The sequence below is a fragment of the Lepisma saccharinum genome, chromosome 7 (assembly GCF_977018435.1).
Source record: "Lepisma saccharinum chromosome 7, izLepSacc3.1, whole genome shotgun sequence".
Classification (NCBI taxonomy): Eukaryota; Metazoa; Arthropoda; class Insecta; order Zygentoma; family Lepismatidae; genus Lepisma; species Lepisma saccharinum.
Genome location: NC_139235.1, coordinates 39,335,568 through 39,350,266, shown reverse-complemented (window position 1 = coordinate 39,350,266; position 14,699 = coordinate 39,335,568). Strand labels below are relative to the sequence as shown.

Sequence of the window (14,699 nt, the reverse complement as noted above, 5' to 3'; positions counted from 1 at the left end):
GGCGTTTTGCTTACCCAGACGAGTTCATGAGAATCGAATGCGACCGAGGGCGAGTGCAATTAATTGAATCGAAAGGCAGGAAGGAACGATTTCACAAAGAAACAAGAAAAAAGTTGAACGACAAGAGGAATAATACGTGATGGCTGGAGAAGCAAAGAAATCAAAATCTAAAGGGCAAAAGTCGGGTGAAGATATATTTCGAGAATTTCAAGCCCTTCGGAATGAACAAAGACAACTAGCTAATAAGTTGTCAGAGCTGGAAATTGACCTTAACGAGCACAAGTATGTTTCAGAATATTTATTTATTAGGTTTTACCACATGCAACATGCTAGCGGTTTAAATTTAAGTACAGGTCCCCGAAAGTAGCATTAGTATAAAGAGTTTGGAGGTAGAAAACGAAAGATATGATATAATTTTTATTAAGTGTATGGAAGGATTTAATTTTAGCTAATTCGTAATTTAGTAACGTGCCTATTCAAGCTCAAGTTTGTAGGCTTATTTCTTTGTTCGAGCCGATCTTTGACAGGTGTACAAGTACAAATGATCATTATTAATCTGAAATATTATTAGTTTTAAAAATTAGCAGCAAATTTGAATGGGTATTTGTTTACTATCCTTCGGACACATTTATTTATTTTTACAGAAGAAACTACTTACCGTAATAAGTTCCTGTAGCATTGTCGAACATCGGGAAGGTGTTTTGTGTGATGTGGGAATGTTTCATAGCTGAAATTCATGTTATAGGTGTCCAAAGGATAGTAAACTGTTACCAGGCAACTTTCAAACCAATGGGACAAGCGACATGGGATGTTCACACTGTCACACTAGTGACACACACTTCCAGACTGTAAAATAGCATTCATTGCACATGAGGGTCCAAACAGCAAACGACACATTCATATGGCGTATTCGCGTGCTACTTGTTAACTTCGGTCGGAAAGCTCCTTAAAGGAAGGGTGCTACAGGGGGAGTTCCCAACTAAGTGACAAACGACATGGTGCCTTCAGTCTATTGGTACTATTATCGTATGGGTGAAACACCTACGAATCATATATTTCGGACTTCTTTACATTGCTAACGTGTTGCGGAACATTTCTTAAGGCGAAATAATGCATTTCTAACTAAGATAATGTTTATTTTCTCTATTTACGAGTACTTACTGTTACTTGTTGTTTCGAATCTGTAACACATTATGGCCGTGATAGCATACTGGTTTAGGGGGCGTTCTGAGAGTGTTTTGTCGATTTATGCAGTGGTGCAAACTCGTTCACCGGAAAATATCTACTTTCGTGCCCCTATTTGAAATTATGCTAATACGTCGCATTTACGTGTAGAACTTGTGAAATAACCTTGCGATTTACCACGTTCATTGTACATAAACAGCAATTCGGAACCATCTTCCTTTCGCAATTCGGAACCATATTTTTTTTCGCAATTCGTTAATGCTCTTCCTTTACGCACAACACTCTTGCAACCTTGAACATTGACGTCAGACGAGGAATGCCTACGTGGTTAGGTTAGGCCTGTTAGGTTAGGATCCATTAGCATAAATACAAAGAAAAAATAATATTTTCGCTAAGAGACGCGTTACCTTTGTATTGCCTAACATGAAAAATGTCTCTGCTGTGACGTCAGAACACAATGTTGCTAGGGTGTTGTGCGATAAGTGATACCCATTCGGGTCGGAACCATATTTCTTTCGTAATTTGTTAATGCTCTTCCTTTACGCACAACCATATTGCAACCTTGAATATTGACGTCAGACGAGGAATGCCTACGTGGTTAGGTTAGGCCTGTTAGGTTAGGTTCCATTAGCATAAATACAAAGAAAAAAATAATATTTTCGCTAATAGACGCGTTACCTTTGTATTGCCTAACATGAAAAAAAATTTCCTGTGACGTCAGAACACAATGTTGCTACAGTCTTGTGCGATAAGTGACACCCATTCGGGTCGGAACCATGTTTGTTTCGTAATTCTCTTCCTTCCAACCTTGAATATTGACGTCAGACGTCATACGTGAGACGAGGAATGCCTACGTGGTTAGGTTAGGCCTGTTAGGTTAGGTTCCATTAGCATAAATACAAAGAAAAAATAATATTTTCGCTAAGAGACGCGTTACCTTTGTATTGCCTAACATGAAAAAGGTCTCTCCTGTGACGTCAGAACACAATGTTGCTAGAGTGTTGTGCGATAAGTGACACCCATTCGGGTCGGAACCATCTTTCTTTCGAAATTGGTTATGTGCTCTCGTGCTAGTGAAAACACGGCGAACCTTGAATATTGACGTCAGACGAGGAATGCCTACGTGGTTAGGTTAGGCCTGTTGGGTTAGGTTCCATTAGCATAGATACAAAGAAAAATTATTATTTTCGCTAAGAGACGCGTTAGCTTGTATTGCCTAAGATGAAAAAGATGTTTCCTATGACGTCAGAACACAATGTAGCTACAGTGTTGTGCGATAAGTGACACCCATTCGGGTCGGAACGATCTTTCTTTTGTAATTCGTTAATTCTCTTCCTTTACGCACAACAATGTTGCAACCTTGAATATTGACGTCAGACGAGGAATGCCTACGTGGTTAGGTTAGGCCTGTTAGGTTAGGTTCCATTAGCATAAATACAAAGAAAAATTGTAAAAACAGCTCTCTGCTGTGACGTCGGAACACAATGTTGCTACAATGTTGTGCGATAAGTGACACCCATTCGGGGAAAATGGCTTGTTCCGAACTCGACAGGTGGTTCTAGTGAAAACACGGCGAGGCTGAAACACTGGCTACGGGGTTGCATCGTCTTAACACACGGAACATTGCACTCTCATGCAAAAAGCAAATGGCGGGAGCAGAAACAGCGTGTCGGACAGAGATTTTCGCAGAAAACAACACGCATTCACATTAAAATGGATCAAATCTACATTCAGGAACTTCCAAAACGCTCAAGAAAATGATTTCCGTAAGTACTTTCTCCTGTAAATTTGAAGGAAATTTGAAGGAATCCGTTTCACCCATACGATAATGTTACCAGTCTATTAGCAAGCATTGCTTACGAACAACAGATCTAGGCAACATGATAAGCCACACGTGTCGCTTCTCCATCGCTAAACCTGGGCCATTTCCTCAATAGCTTGCAACATGTTGCCGTGGTTTGTTGTTCGCGCATACGCGATGCAACGAGTGTCTTGCTTTAGTGAGATTGCGCATCAAAGCGCCACGCGACACTTATCGCTTGAGGATTTCACCAACCGAATGCTGGCCTGTCCTTCCCGTCATGCCGCTATGATGTGAAATGTTGCTCTTGATTGGCTTGTTTCCAAGCAACATGTGTCACTTCGGTATGAAAGTTGCCTTGGACCGAAGGACCCGTGTCGCTTTGGTGTGAAATCCTCGTATCGTTTGTCGCGTGTTGCTGTGGTCTAAAATCTCCTTGAGGAAACAGTGCAGTCAGAGCTTGTGTCCCTACGGTTCGAAAGGCTGCATTGATTTCCGACTACTCGCTTTCAAGCGACATTTGTGGTTTGTCGCCTCGGTATGAAATATCTCTCGGATACTATTTATATTCTAATAACATAGAAAAAAAAAACTCTAATGCACAGTCCCAAGACCTGACGTCCGGAATGACATTGCGATGTTTCTTCTTGTGTTACACATGCTATTTATTTATTTATTAATTTTATTTTACTTTTCTTTCCAAATTAATGCCATTTTGTGACTGCAAATCACTCCACAAATATAACTGTTTCCATCAATTCACGTACCGCCTTTCTAGACAAACAAATCTACATAATATATTCCAAAAACTAACAAAGCCGCATTACTTTCATAAGAAAATTAGCACCTATTCTGATCGCACTGCCATCTATGTTTCTCATCCGTCTGGGGAACCAGTTTCTTGGGTCGTTTTCCACTACGTTATTCAAGGCGCTGTACCGTGAGTAACAGACAATATGGCATGTACTCGTCATGGATCATCGTGCCATGCTTGTGTTTTGTCGTTTTGGAGTGGGTATGCAGTGTTTCAACCTTCTTAACTGAAAAATACCTACTTTCGTGTTCATTATGTCATCACAAACCACTGATTGATAGCCCCAAAAAAACATTCACGATAGCCCCACAAACCATTGCCGGATAGCCCCAAAAAACATTTCTGGCAAGGTTAGGTTAGGTAAGCATAGTTAAAAAAAATTCTCGTAAAAAAATGCATGTTTGAAAACACTGACGAGACCGTGTGACTGTCGACGCTCTCACCATCTGCACGCACACAATGGAAACAACGGCATAATATGGCAGGCAATGCAAGGTTCTTACGTAAAAAAGTGATTAATTCTTGTTCGGCAGCTTTGAAATACGAAGTTTTTAGTTTCCCGTGAAAGAAAATACCTCCAAGAACGTCCAGAATGCTAAAGAAACTCATTTCAGTAAGTACTTTCTCCTGTAAATTTGAAGAAATCCGTCCGGGCGATATCACATATTTACCGAAATTTTATTTCCGAGCCTCCAAAAGACTGTATTTGCTGTATCAGAAATCGCATTACAAACATTGAGCTACATTTAACAAAATTAGGTTATGTCTTGACAGTAGAATGTATAAGTATTGTCAATCAAATTGCCCAGGACCATTTTAATTATCTTTGTTTACCCCAATGAGAGCTTCAAGATGTAAACAAAACTCTTAACATGCTGCTGACAGCATCTGAATTGGTATACGTAAAAATCTGTTCCTTAAAAATGCATAGAATGCAATGGAAACATTAATGAAAATAGTCCTGCATGAACAATTCGCCAGAAAATACTAGTGCATTCCACTGTACAGGAACATGCAGAGAGAGATTTGGGGTGGGGGTTTAGAACATACTCCCCTTCCTTTGGACTACATTTTCCTTTTCCTAATAGCATTTAAGATTTTATTTCATCAGTTGTGCCAACATCATTAAAGTAATTTGTTTTTACTTTTTCTTTACAGAATAGTTATTGACACACTCAAAGATATTGATGGAGATCGACGTTGTTACAGATTAGTTGGTGGCGTCTTGGTTGAAAGAACAGTGAAGGAGGTTTTTCCAGCTTTAGTTACTAATAAGGATCAGGTTTGTGTTACATTTTAGTGGATATAAGAATAATATAAACGTGCACTGTTTGGGGTTAGAAGTAGCTAATAATTAGTATTGGCCCAATTTCCTTTTGTTTTATTGCAATTTCATCATGCTACGAATGCAATTTTAACATGGTTCAATTTCGATTTACTTCTGTTAACACATACTGCAGAGTTTTAGCGATTAGGCCTACTTAATATTGTGTTCAATAAATGCTTTCGTAGTTAGGTTAGGCAGGACAGGTTTGGTTCTCTTAGCATTAAAATATAGTACCTAAATGCATTCTACTAAGGTTTTGTTTTACGTTTACATAAATTCCCACTAGTCTACGATACTTACAGTTGCTTGTCAACGGGGAATACATTGTCCATGGGAAGCGTGCATGCTTGCGTAAGGTGATTTTTAAGTTTTCTCAACATTACTATCTTTTTTCAAATCCAAACAGTGCTCATTACTTTATGCCCGTGCTGATAAGGGATGCCCCCCCCTCCCTTCCCCCCCCCCCCTTACACAAAATAAAATCCTGGCTACGGGCCTGAAGTTGCTACTCACGGGGAATTATGCATGGATTTTCATCCGTAGACATGAAAAATTGCAAACTTTATTATTCCAAGTCCCTTTGAATTTATGCATATTTATTAATGCCCTGAAGCAAGGGAAAAAGGTGCATGGAAAATAATTCAGAATTCTCTCAGTTCCCTTACTTTGTTAGTGTCCTTTTAAGAAAACACTATCTGACTGACTGAACATTAATGCAAACTAAGATATCTTAAAGTTGATTAAGTAAATTTGAGTTCGAAATTCTTATGCAATTAACATTTTTTTGTAAATTAGTATATCACGTAACATTTGTGACTTGTGTTTGTAGATGTATTTCGAATTTGAGTATGTGAAATGGCAAATGTGAACTCTGCATCTTAATTATATATTTTAAATGTACGTGTTTGTGCCCTAGATTATACTGAATTTTATCATGGTGTAGAGAGGCTACCCTAAAGAGTGAATTCAAAAACAACAAATTTAAAGTATTATAGGCAGGGGTACAAAAATACAGGGTGCTCAGTTACCATGGCACCTGAAAATCTTCACCTGGAAAATGAATTTTTTAATTATTCAATTTTTCAACTTTGCTTACAGGAATTTCTATTACTTTTTTTTTTAATTATGGGAACAGTATATATATTTTCCGTTTTTTCTGTATTGCGTGTATTATGAAATCAGAAAAATAAACATGCCATCATAATTTTTACACTGTTGCTGGCCAAATTTTAAAATCTTCAGCAATATGGTAGAGATGGCCATATATTAGAATGTAATAATAATAATAACAACAACCCATGATGCAACAGCTCATGAGGGCCAGTGCCTGCCTATCAACTGCTGGCTTCACTCCTACCTGCCAAGGTCGGAGATCGTCCAACCAGTTGCAGGGAGACGTGTGGTCAGCAGGACGAACCCCCAGTTGCTACTCGTTCGTAGCCCCCAATTTCCTCATCCCATGCACAGGCCAAAATCTCAGGAGAAAAGTTATGTTTTCCCCCAGAAGACTTGAATCTTCACACGTCCCTTAGCCAGAGCAAAAGCTTGATGCCTTAGACACGTGCAACGACCGTCCAGAACATATTGCGCAGTTATTCGTGCAGTTCCCAGTTGAGCCTTTTTTTTAGGAAAGCCACTCCAGTGCAAGAATTAATTACTTTTAATCCAATCTTGTATTAATTAATACAGTAAATGTTTTAAGATTACATTTCATGGCTTCCTTAGCCTGTATTTTAAAAAAAATAAAATGCTGCCTCCTGAGTAGGGATGTGACGAAGCTGAAAATTTACTGATGCTAATGTACTCACCAATAATTTTTGGAACCGATACCGATTCCAATACATAAGCTTATTCAACAAAAAATGGGATGTTATTTTCAGCATGACAAGAATAAATCTGCTATGTACATTTGCATCTACAAAAAATGGTTATGTGAACCTTTAAGAAAAACATAGATTCTCAAGAGATTTAACATAGTACACAAGCGGTTCTTTGGAATGCAAGATGAATTCATATTCTTAATGTTGTAAATTTAATGCTGGCAGATTCAACTTCAGAAACACGAGTATTGGAAGCACTTCTGGAAGTAACCTGCTTATTCTCTTATCGCCAGTGTGGTATTTAAGAAATTTCTCGGGGGGGGGGGGGGGGATTCTACTGACTGTCTAGGGACAGCATGAGATAATGACTTTATGCCATATCGGATTTTTGCTGATGCCGATATGTCAATTTCTGCCGATTTTCATACATCTGTAATCTGCTTCGGCACATCCCTACTCCTGAGAATAAGGTGCTGGTACCTGAATTATTTTTAGTTTTGTATACCCCTGGCCTTTTCTCATAATCTACAATGGCGATGTATTAGGCTCAGGCAATAAATAACGAGGCAGTGGATATTTCACAGTACTTACGTAACGAATATTGTCCGCCACTGTTTAGGCATTTAACCCATTGTGACACCTGCATGCTCGTAGATCTCCTTTCACTGCTGTAAGAACCAATTGTGCACATACTCCTTGACGTCATCGTCCGATTGAAATCGTTGTCCCCGCAGTGCTTTTTTTGAGCTCACCGAAGATGTGGAAGTCCCACAGGAACAGATCTGGACCATAAGGGGTGGCTCAAGACTTCCCATTTGAATTTTTTCAGACATTCCTTTGTTGCATTGGCTGTGTGTGGTTTAGCGTTGTTGAGCAATAGGATGACATCACGAGAAAGGTGACCGGGATGATTCTATTTGATTGCCTTCCTGAGCTTTGTTAATGTTTCACAATACCGCTGGGCATTGACCGTAGCTTCATGCTGCAAGAAGCAGTCCCTTGTGATTGAAGATGAATGAAAGCATGACCTTGCCAGCGACCAGCACTATTGTGGAGGGTCTTGAACTTTTTTGGTGGAGGGAAATCTGACTGGACACGGCCGCTGCTCAGTTAGCAGCCTTTGCGCATAGCGGGAAAACGTGTGCAAATCAGTTTCGTCACACCTGTTTCGGGCCCATCGACCCATTTCTAACTACAATAGTTTTGGTGTAATATCCTCTGCCTCGTTATTTATTGACTGAGCCTCAAAATTCAACTAATGCATGTCTGCTGCTTTAAACATACATTTCATTGGTTAGCACTCACCACACCGTACACCGCTCCAAAACGTAGTGCAAATGTTGCAGGCCCCAAATACACTACATGACATCGTATCAACGAAGTAGATGCCTCAGTGTTGCCCTTTGGAACCAACTAGAGACATGAGTGCATGCAGACAGAGTCAAAAGGTGCAGGGAACTAGACTGAGCTCCTAAATGACCTCTGCAGGTTGAGTCATGTCTGGATAGGCACAAACTTGCTTCTCTGTGTGTGTGTGTATAATGTACATCTTGGATTCGTGAGCATGTGTTGCTTTTTTTACTATTACAGTCTGTATATTTCACTATCAGAATTGCCTATGGCCAATAATTGTAGAGACATATATGTAAAATATCCAACTTGGAAGTTTCGACCCACAATCATCTATTTCATTTTTATATACAGGGTGTTTCTAAAGGTCGTTTACAACGCTTGGGAGGTGATTCCTCACACGAAAACAAGCAAAAAGTCTAAGTTCCATTTTTACGACTGAGGCTTCGTTTCCGAGATAGGAGCCTCGCAAAAGGTGACAAAGTGAACGTCACACCTGACTCGGACGAATACTATCAGATAGAGAGGCGGTTCCAAGGGAATCATAAAGTAATCGTGTGTGCTCAGTCCGGAAGTTACTATGAAAAGTTCACTGCATGCATGCGCAATGGAGTCCTCAAAGGAATTGGGGATTTCCAGCAAGAAGAATGCATGGGAAAGGTATGTAACGCAGCAAGAAGGACCGTGACAATGAGAAATGCGTTAAAGACAACACACCCCGAACTCAAATATCAAAACATGAGCACGGAACACAAAATCCGAAAAGCTGAGCACGGTTGCATACCCCAGTTACACGCGAGGAATGAACGAATCATGTCATGTGGCATACGAGAGACACATTACTACACCAGGAGGAGGGAAAGAAAAACACAATATCAGATGATTACGACAACGTGTATTTTTACACGCGACAACTACGTAATACCCCCCCCCCCCACACACACACAACAAACAACAAATGCTACAATGTCTTACGCACAGACAGTGTGTGTCACTGTACAACAATTGAAGATGTCACTTTCACCACACAAAGGGGTTGGGGAGCAATACCAAGAGTGTTCTCACTGGGATTTGCCGAGGGCGATAATCACGGACGGTTTTAAAAATGTCTGCCGTCCACGTCTACGCAGAGATGAAAGTTACGAATCAAGGATTGTCGACTACGAGCAAACAAGTCAGGTGTATCTGCTACCGTCGTGGTGGCGACGTTGATGCGAGCAACGAGGTCCTCAGCTGATGTGACAATTGTGTCTTATACGAGGGTTTTCATTTCTCCCCAGAAGAAAAAATCTGGAGGGTTGGGATCTGGCGACCTCGGTGGCCAAAGCACAGGCTCATCCCTACCAATGAACCTATTGCGAAACTCGTCATGCAGACATGTCTTACATTACGATCAAAATGAGCTGGTGCCCCATCGTGTTGGTACCACATTTCTTGCCGCAGTGCCAAAGGTACGGTCTCCAACAGTTCAGGCAGAACCTCACTAAGAAATGCATGATACGTGCGACCATTCAGGCGAACAGGGAGAATGTATGATCCAATTAAATGATCATGTACTATCTCCCACCACACATTCACTGAAAACCTGTGATGTTGATGGGCCACAAAAAGTGCATGTGGGTTGTCAAAGTCCCACACATGACTGTTTCTACTATTGAAGACATCCATCCTGGTGAAAATGGCTTCATCTGTCTACAATACCTTTGCCCCGAAGTGAGGGTTTGTGTCCAGCTGATGCAAAAACATTGGCAAAACTCCATACGAGGGCAAAAGTCACGAGGTAACAGTTCTTTACTTTCTGCAGTTTAAAAGGGTGCATTCTTTCCTGTGACAACACTCGCCAAACATTCACATGAGACGTTTGATTTGGTTTGAGTTGGTGTTTTAAGTTCACTTTATGCACAGTAAGGCTAATCGGGACTGGACCTACAGTTTAAAGTGGGATCTGAACCACTTGTGCCTCCACCGGGTATCGAACCCGGGACCCCTCGATTACAAGGCAATGACGCTACCACTGCGCCATGAGGGAGGCCTCACATGAGACATGTTTCGTGCCCAAGCGAGCACGCGCGTACTGGTGCCAGGATGTTCTGCGACCACTGTTAACACATCTTCTGCAAACTGATGTGTGCGTACACTTCGGGGTCTTCCAACTCCTTGCCGCGGTGGAAACACTGACCCTGTTTCACGCAGTCGACTGTCCACTACCTGAAAGAAGTCGTGAGACGGTAAACGTCTATGTGGAAAGCGTTCTCCATAAAGACGCCTTGCCTCATGGCTATTACCACGTGCCTCCCCATACATGAGATGCATGTCTGCTAGCTGCTGGGTCGTATACGCAACCATCTGTGTAATAGGGAGCTGGAACTGCAAAGTATCGTTTTTGTTTAACACTGGCACACTGCACAAATTGGCCGTATCACCGTACGAACACCACAGATCAATTGTTGCGATACTTGACTTGCCCACTCCACCACGTCAACTTCTTCCAATACAACATACTAGTACTCTTCAATGCGTATGGCAACCTAGAGCGAACTGCTGATCATATCCCAGCACCTGCAACACGTCTGGGACGACTGCCGGAGAGAACCAACCCTTCGAGAACCTCTCGCGGGTACAGCAGTCATGAAGGTCAAACGTAGACTACGAGAGCCAAACTTGCCTGCACAACGCTTTCAAAACTGGTCTCTTTTACGTCACAGTGATCGATTGCGAACACTCTTGGTATTGCTCCCCAACCCCTTTGTGTGGTGAAAGTGACTTCTTCAGTTGGTGTACAGTGACACGCACGGTCTGTGTGTAAGACATTGTAGCATTTGTTGCTTGTTGTGTGTGTGGGGGGGGGGGATTACGTAGTTGTCGCGTGTAAAAATACACGTTGTCGCAATCATCTGATATTGTTTTCTTTCCCTCCTCCTGGTGTAGTAATGTGTCTCTCGTATGCCACATGACATGATTCGTTCATTCCTCGCATGTAACTGGGGTATGCAACCGTGCTCAACTTTTCGGATTTTGTGTTCGGTGCTCATATTTTGATGTTTGAGGTCAGGATGTGTTGTCTTTAACGCATTTCTCATTGTCACGGTCCTTCTTGCTGCGTTACATACCTTTCCCATGCATTCTTCTTGCTGGAAACCCCCAATTCCTTTGAGGACTCCATTGCGCATGCATGCTGTGAACTTTTCATAGTGACTTCCGGACTGAGCACACACGATTCCTTTATGATTCCCTAGGAACCGCCTCTCTATCTGTGATAGTATTCGTCCAAGTCAGGTGTGACGATCACTTTGTCACCTTTTGCGAGGCTCCTATCTCGGAAACGAAGCCTCAGTCGTAAAAATGGAACTAACACTTTTTGCTTGTTTTCGTGTGAGGAATCACCTCCCAAGCGTTGTAAACGACCTTTAGAAACACCCTGTATATTGGTAAGGTACACTAATATATAAGGTCGTTCAAATGAAACATAGACTGGGGTGTAGAAGCTAACACTGTTTATATGCAAGAAAATACACAATATTACAAAGATAGTGTACTTCGGCAGAGGCTACAGATAAGCACCCCCACTATTCAGGTGGCTGTCCCAACGCTGAACAAGTTTCTGGGTACCATCTGCAAAGAAGGACAATGGTTGCATGTTGAACCACTCTTCCACAGCATCTTGAACTGCTTGATCGGAGACGAAACGCTTACCCTTCAGAGCCTTCTTCAGCGGACCAAAGATATGAAAGTCGCAAGGAGAAAGATCTGGGTAGTACGGTGGGTGTTCCATACCATCCCACCAAAAACGGCAGTGTGTGTCCATCATTGGCAGTGTGTGACACATGCCTGCCTATACGTTATTGTGGAGCATGCTCACACCTTGGCCGTTTGTGATTGCCCTTCGGAGCTTCTCTAAGATGCCACAATAACGTTCTTACACACTGAGCTTCTTTTGAAACATGCATTCCCGTAAACTGCTTCCATTCGCCGAAAGATTTCACTTGCACATGAATTGAATGAAGCCCCGTTGTGCTTTCACTTCCTCCTCTACTCAGCAGATGCATGGAACAGACTGTGCATGTTATGTTCTGTTACTATGAACCACCAAGCCCTACAGTGCTGCCACCATCTAGATTCCCTGTCAAATACTTGCAGTGTTGCCAGCTCTGGCTATGTTTCACTTGAGCGATCCTTATACATTTTAACATGGAAATGAGGACTAGGTGATTTCACTGTGTCTTTCACTTCACGATCCATATTTGAGGGCCCACTGCCACAGACAAATTATGGTTATATGTGTACTACTTGACTTCAAGTGTATACCGCTTGTAATGCAGCAAAATCCTCTCCCTGCAACAGTCTGTGTACATCCTATCAAATATCAGTTGAATGGAATGTTACAATTTCTCCCCTCTCTCTTTTCAGTTGTCAAAAGTGATAGAGACTTTGCAATCGCAACTGGGTACCAAGGGCCAAGAAATCAATGAATACAAGGAAAAATACAACATTAGAATTAGAGGACAGGATGACATCCCATCAAGTCAAGCAGAGAAGGAACAGAAATCGTCTACATCAAGTCAAGGAGTGTTGGTGTCGAACAAGTCCTAGAACTGTATCTAAAGTTCAGTGATGAGAAAAAGACGTTAAATTCAATCAAGGACATGAAATGCATTTTTTTGAAATCTCAGGGCCCATGTCCCTAAACATGATATATGCCACTTCCTAGTGATTTTTATTATCCAGAGGTATAATGTCAAGTCAATAATTGCTCTTGAAATGTTTCTTTTTTTTTTTTTTTTGTTAATGTGTTATTTTCCTTCTGTTAACAGGAGCGAGACAAAATTTATTTTCAAAAGAGGCTTTGCTTTGAAATACAGCAAAGTTTTGTTTCAACTGTGCTTTTTCTTTCTAATTACAAAAAAAGTCCTAACATGAATGCTTTGTGTGATTTAGTCAGAATGTTCCTGATTTCTGGAGTTTTGTTCGCATAGTAACAATTGCATGTAGGTTTAATACAGTTCTCTAGATATTATTGTGACTTCCGCAAGGAGACAGAATTTTGGTGTAAAGAAGCTGATGTTACTAAATTATTATTATTATTATTTTTTGTTATTCACAGCCTTTTTGTCTAAATGAAGGCTAGCGATAATGGGGAACTTCTTACTGGAAAAATGGGGAAAAATTAGAATAGTTGGCAACTCTGTTTATATTGGCTAAGATTTCATATGCTGAATAATTTGTAGAATGGCTATCATTGTGATGCACATGCTAATATAGTCCCACATTTAGCTTCATAGTCATGAGAACAATGGTCAGACATGGATTATTTATCACTCTGCTGTTATTTTGCATCGAGTAGAACAAAAACTAAATTAATTAATGCATGCATGTATACTTGCATCACATGCATTTTACAATGCATCTTAAGTTATAAAATTAATTCTTATGTTGATACAATAAATTATTTATATTACACATGAATCCTGGGTCTTGCATTTACATCATTACGTTTGAATTGAAATTCTAATATTATGTTACACTAACTATTATTAAGCATTTAATAATTTAACAATACAAAAAAAAAACCTAACATTTTAGAATTATAGTATCTCACCATAAGTTTTGGTCCTTCACAATGTTGACAGTTTAAGCAAATATGGTGTTATTTTTTCCAGTTAGATTTGTTTTCAAAATTGTGTTCAGGAATATTATTGTGTTCTGTCATACTGATAAAAAGGTGGGAAGAGAGAACAATTTGTTAAAGTAAAGGCAGTTAAAAATGTTTCTTAGCATCTGTATCTTCATTGAGGTGTATTGTATTTTTTGTTTTCATTTGTATACATTTTAGATATTTATTAATAATAAAAAATGTTGGCAACTGCATCAGGATCATGTTTCTCATTATTTTGTGCAATCTAAGTATCCCATTTGCATTAATTTGTGTTCATTGTATGAAATGCAATTTAATGTACATTAATGTTCAATTCTAATTTTAAATAAGACTTTTAACAGAATTCTGTTTTTTTATTTCTTTCATTATCCTACTAATTAACAATACTTAGGGACAATTAACCAAATAAAGTGAGCAACGGACAAGTTGCATTAGTAGTTAGCTTACTCAGGGTGCCGACAGACCTGGAAAACCGGGAAAAGTCAGGGAATTTGAGGTGTCAACAAAAGTCAGGGAATTTTGTCTTGATTGACTTTATTATTATTATTTAAATATCATTATGGAACTCTGCACGGGAACAGGAAATCTTGTTGCTAAGTTTCGGCCTCAACTTTTAGGCCCATTTTATGCACAACACAACCACGGTGCCAGAAACCAGTCTTGTCCGTATGGGAGTAGTAAGGGGACAGAATGGTCAACAGATGGAGGTGATAGGAGCGGGTGGCACCATCCGATAGTTGTCGGATGTC

General features: G+C 40.4%; 1 protein-coding gene across 1 annotated transcript; it reads left to right on the top strand.

Annotated features, from left to right (window-relative positions):
• Positions 1-52: 52 nt before the first annotated feature.
• Positions 53-14,293, top strand: Pfdn2 (prefoldin 2). Its single transcript, XM_083125176.1, has 3 exons — positions 53-282; positions 4,959-5,082; positions 12,705-14,293. The coding sequence occupies exons 1-3, from the start codon at positions 140-142 to the stop codon at positions 12,885-12,887; spliced, it is 450 nt and encodes a 149-aa protein (XP_082981302.1). The 5' UTR covers positions 53-139; the 3' UTR covers positions 12,888-14,293.
• The last annotated feature ends 406 nt before the right edge of the window (positions 14,294-14,699 follow it).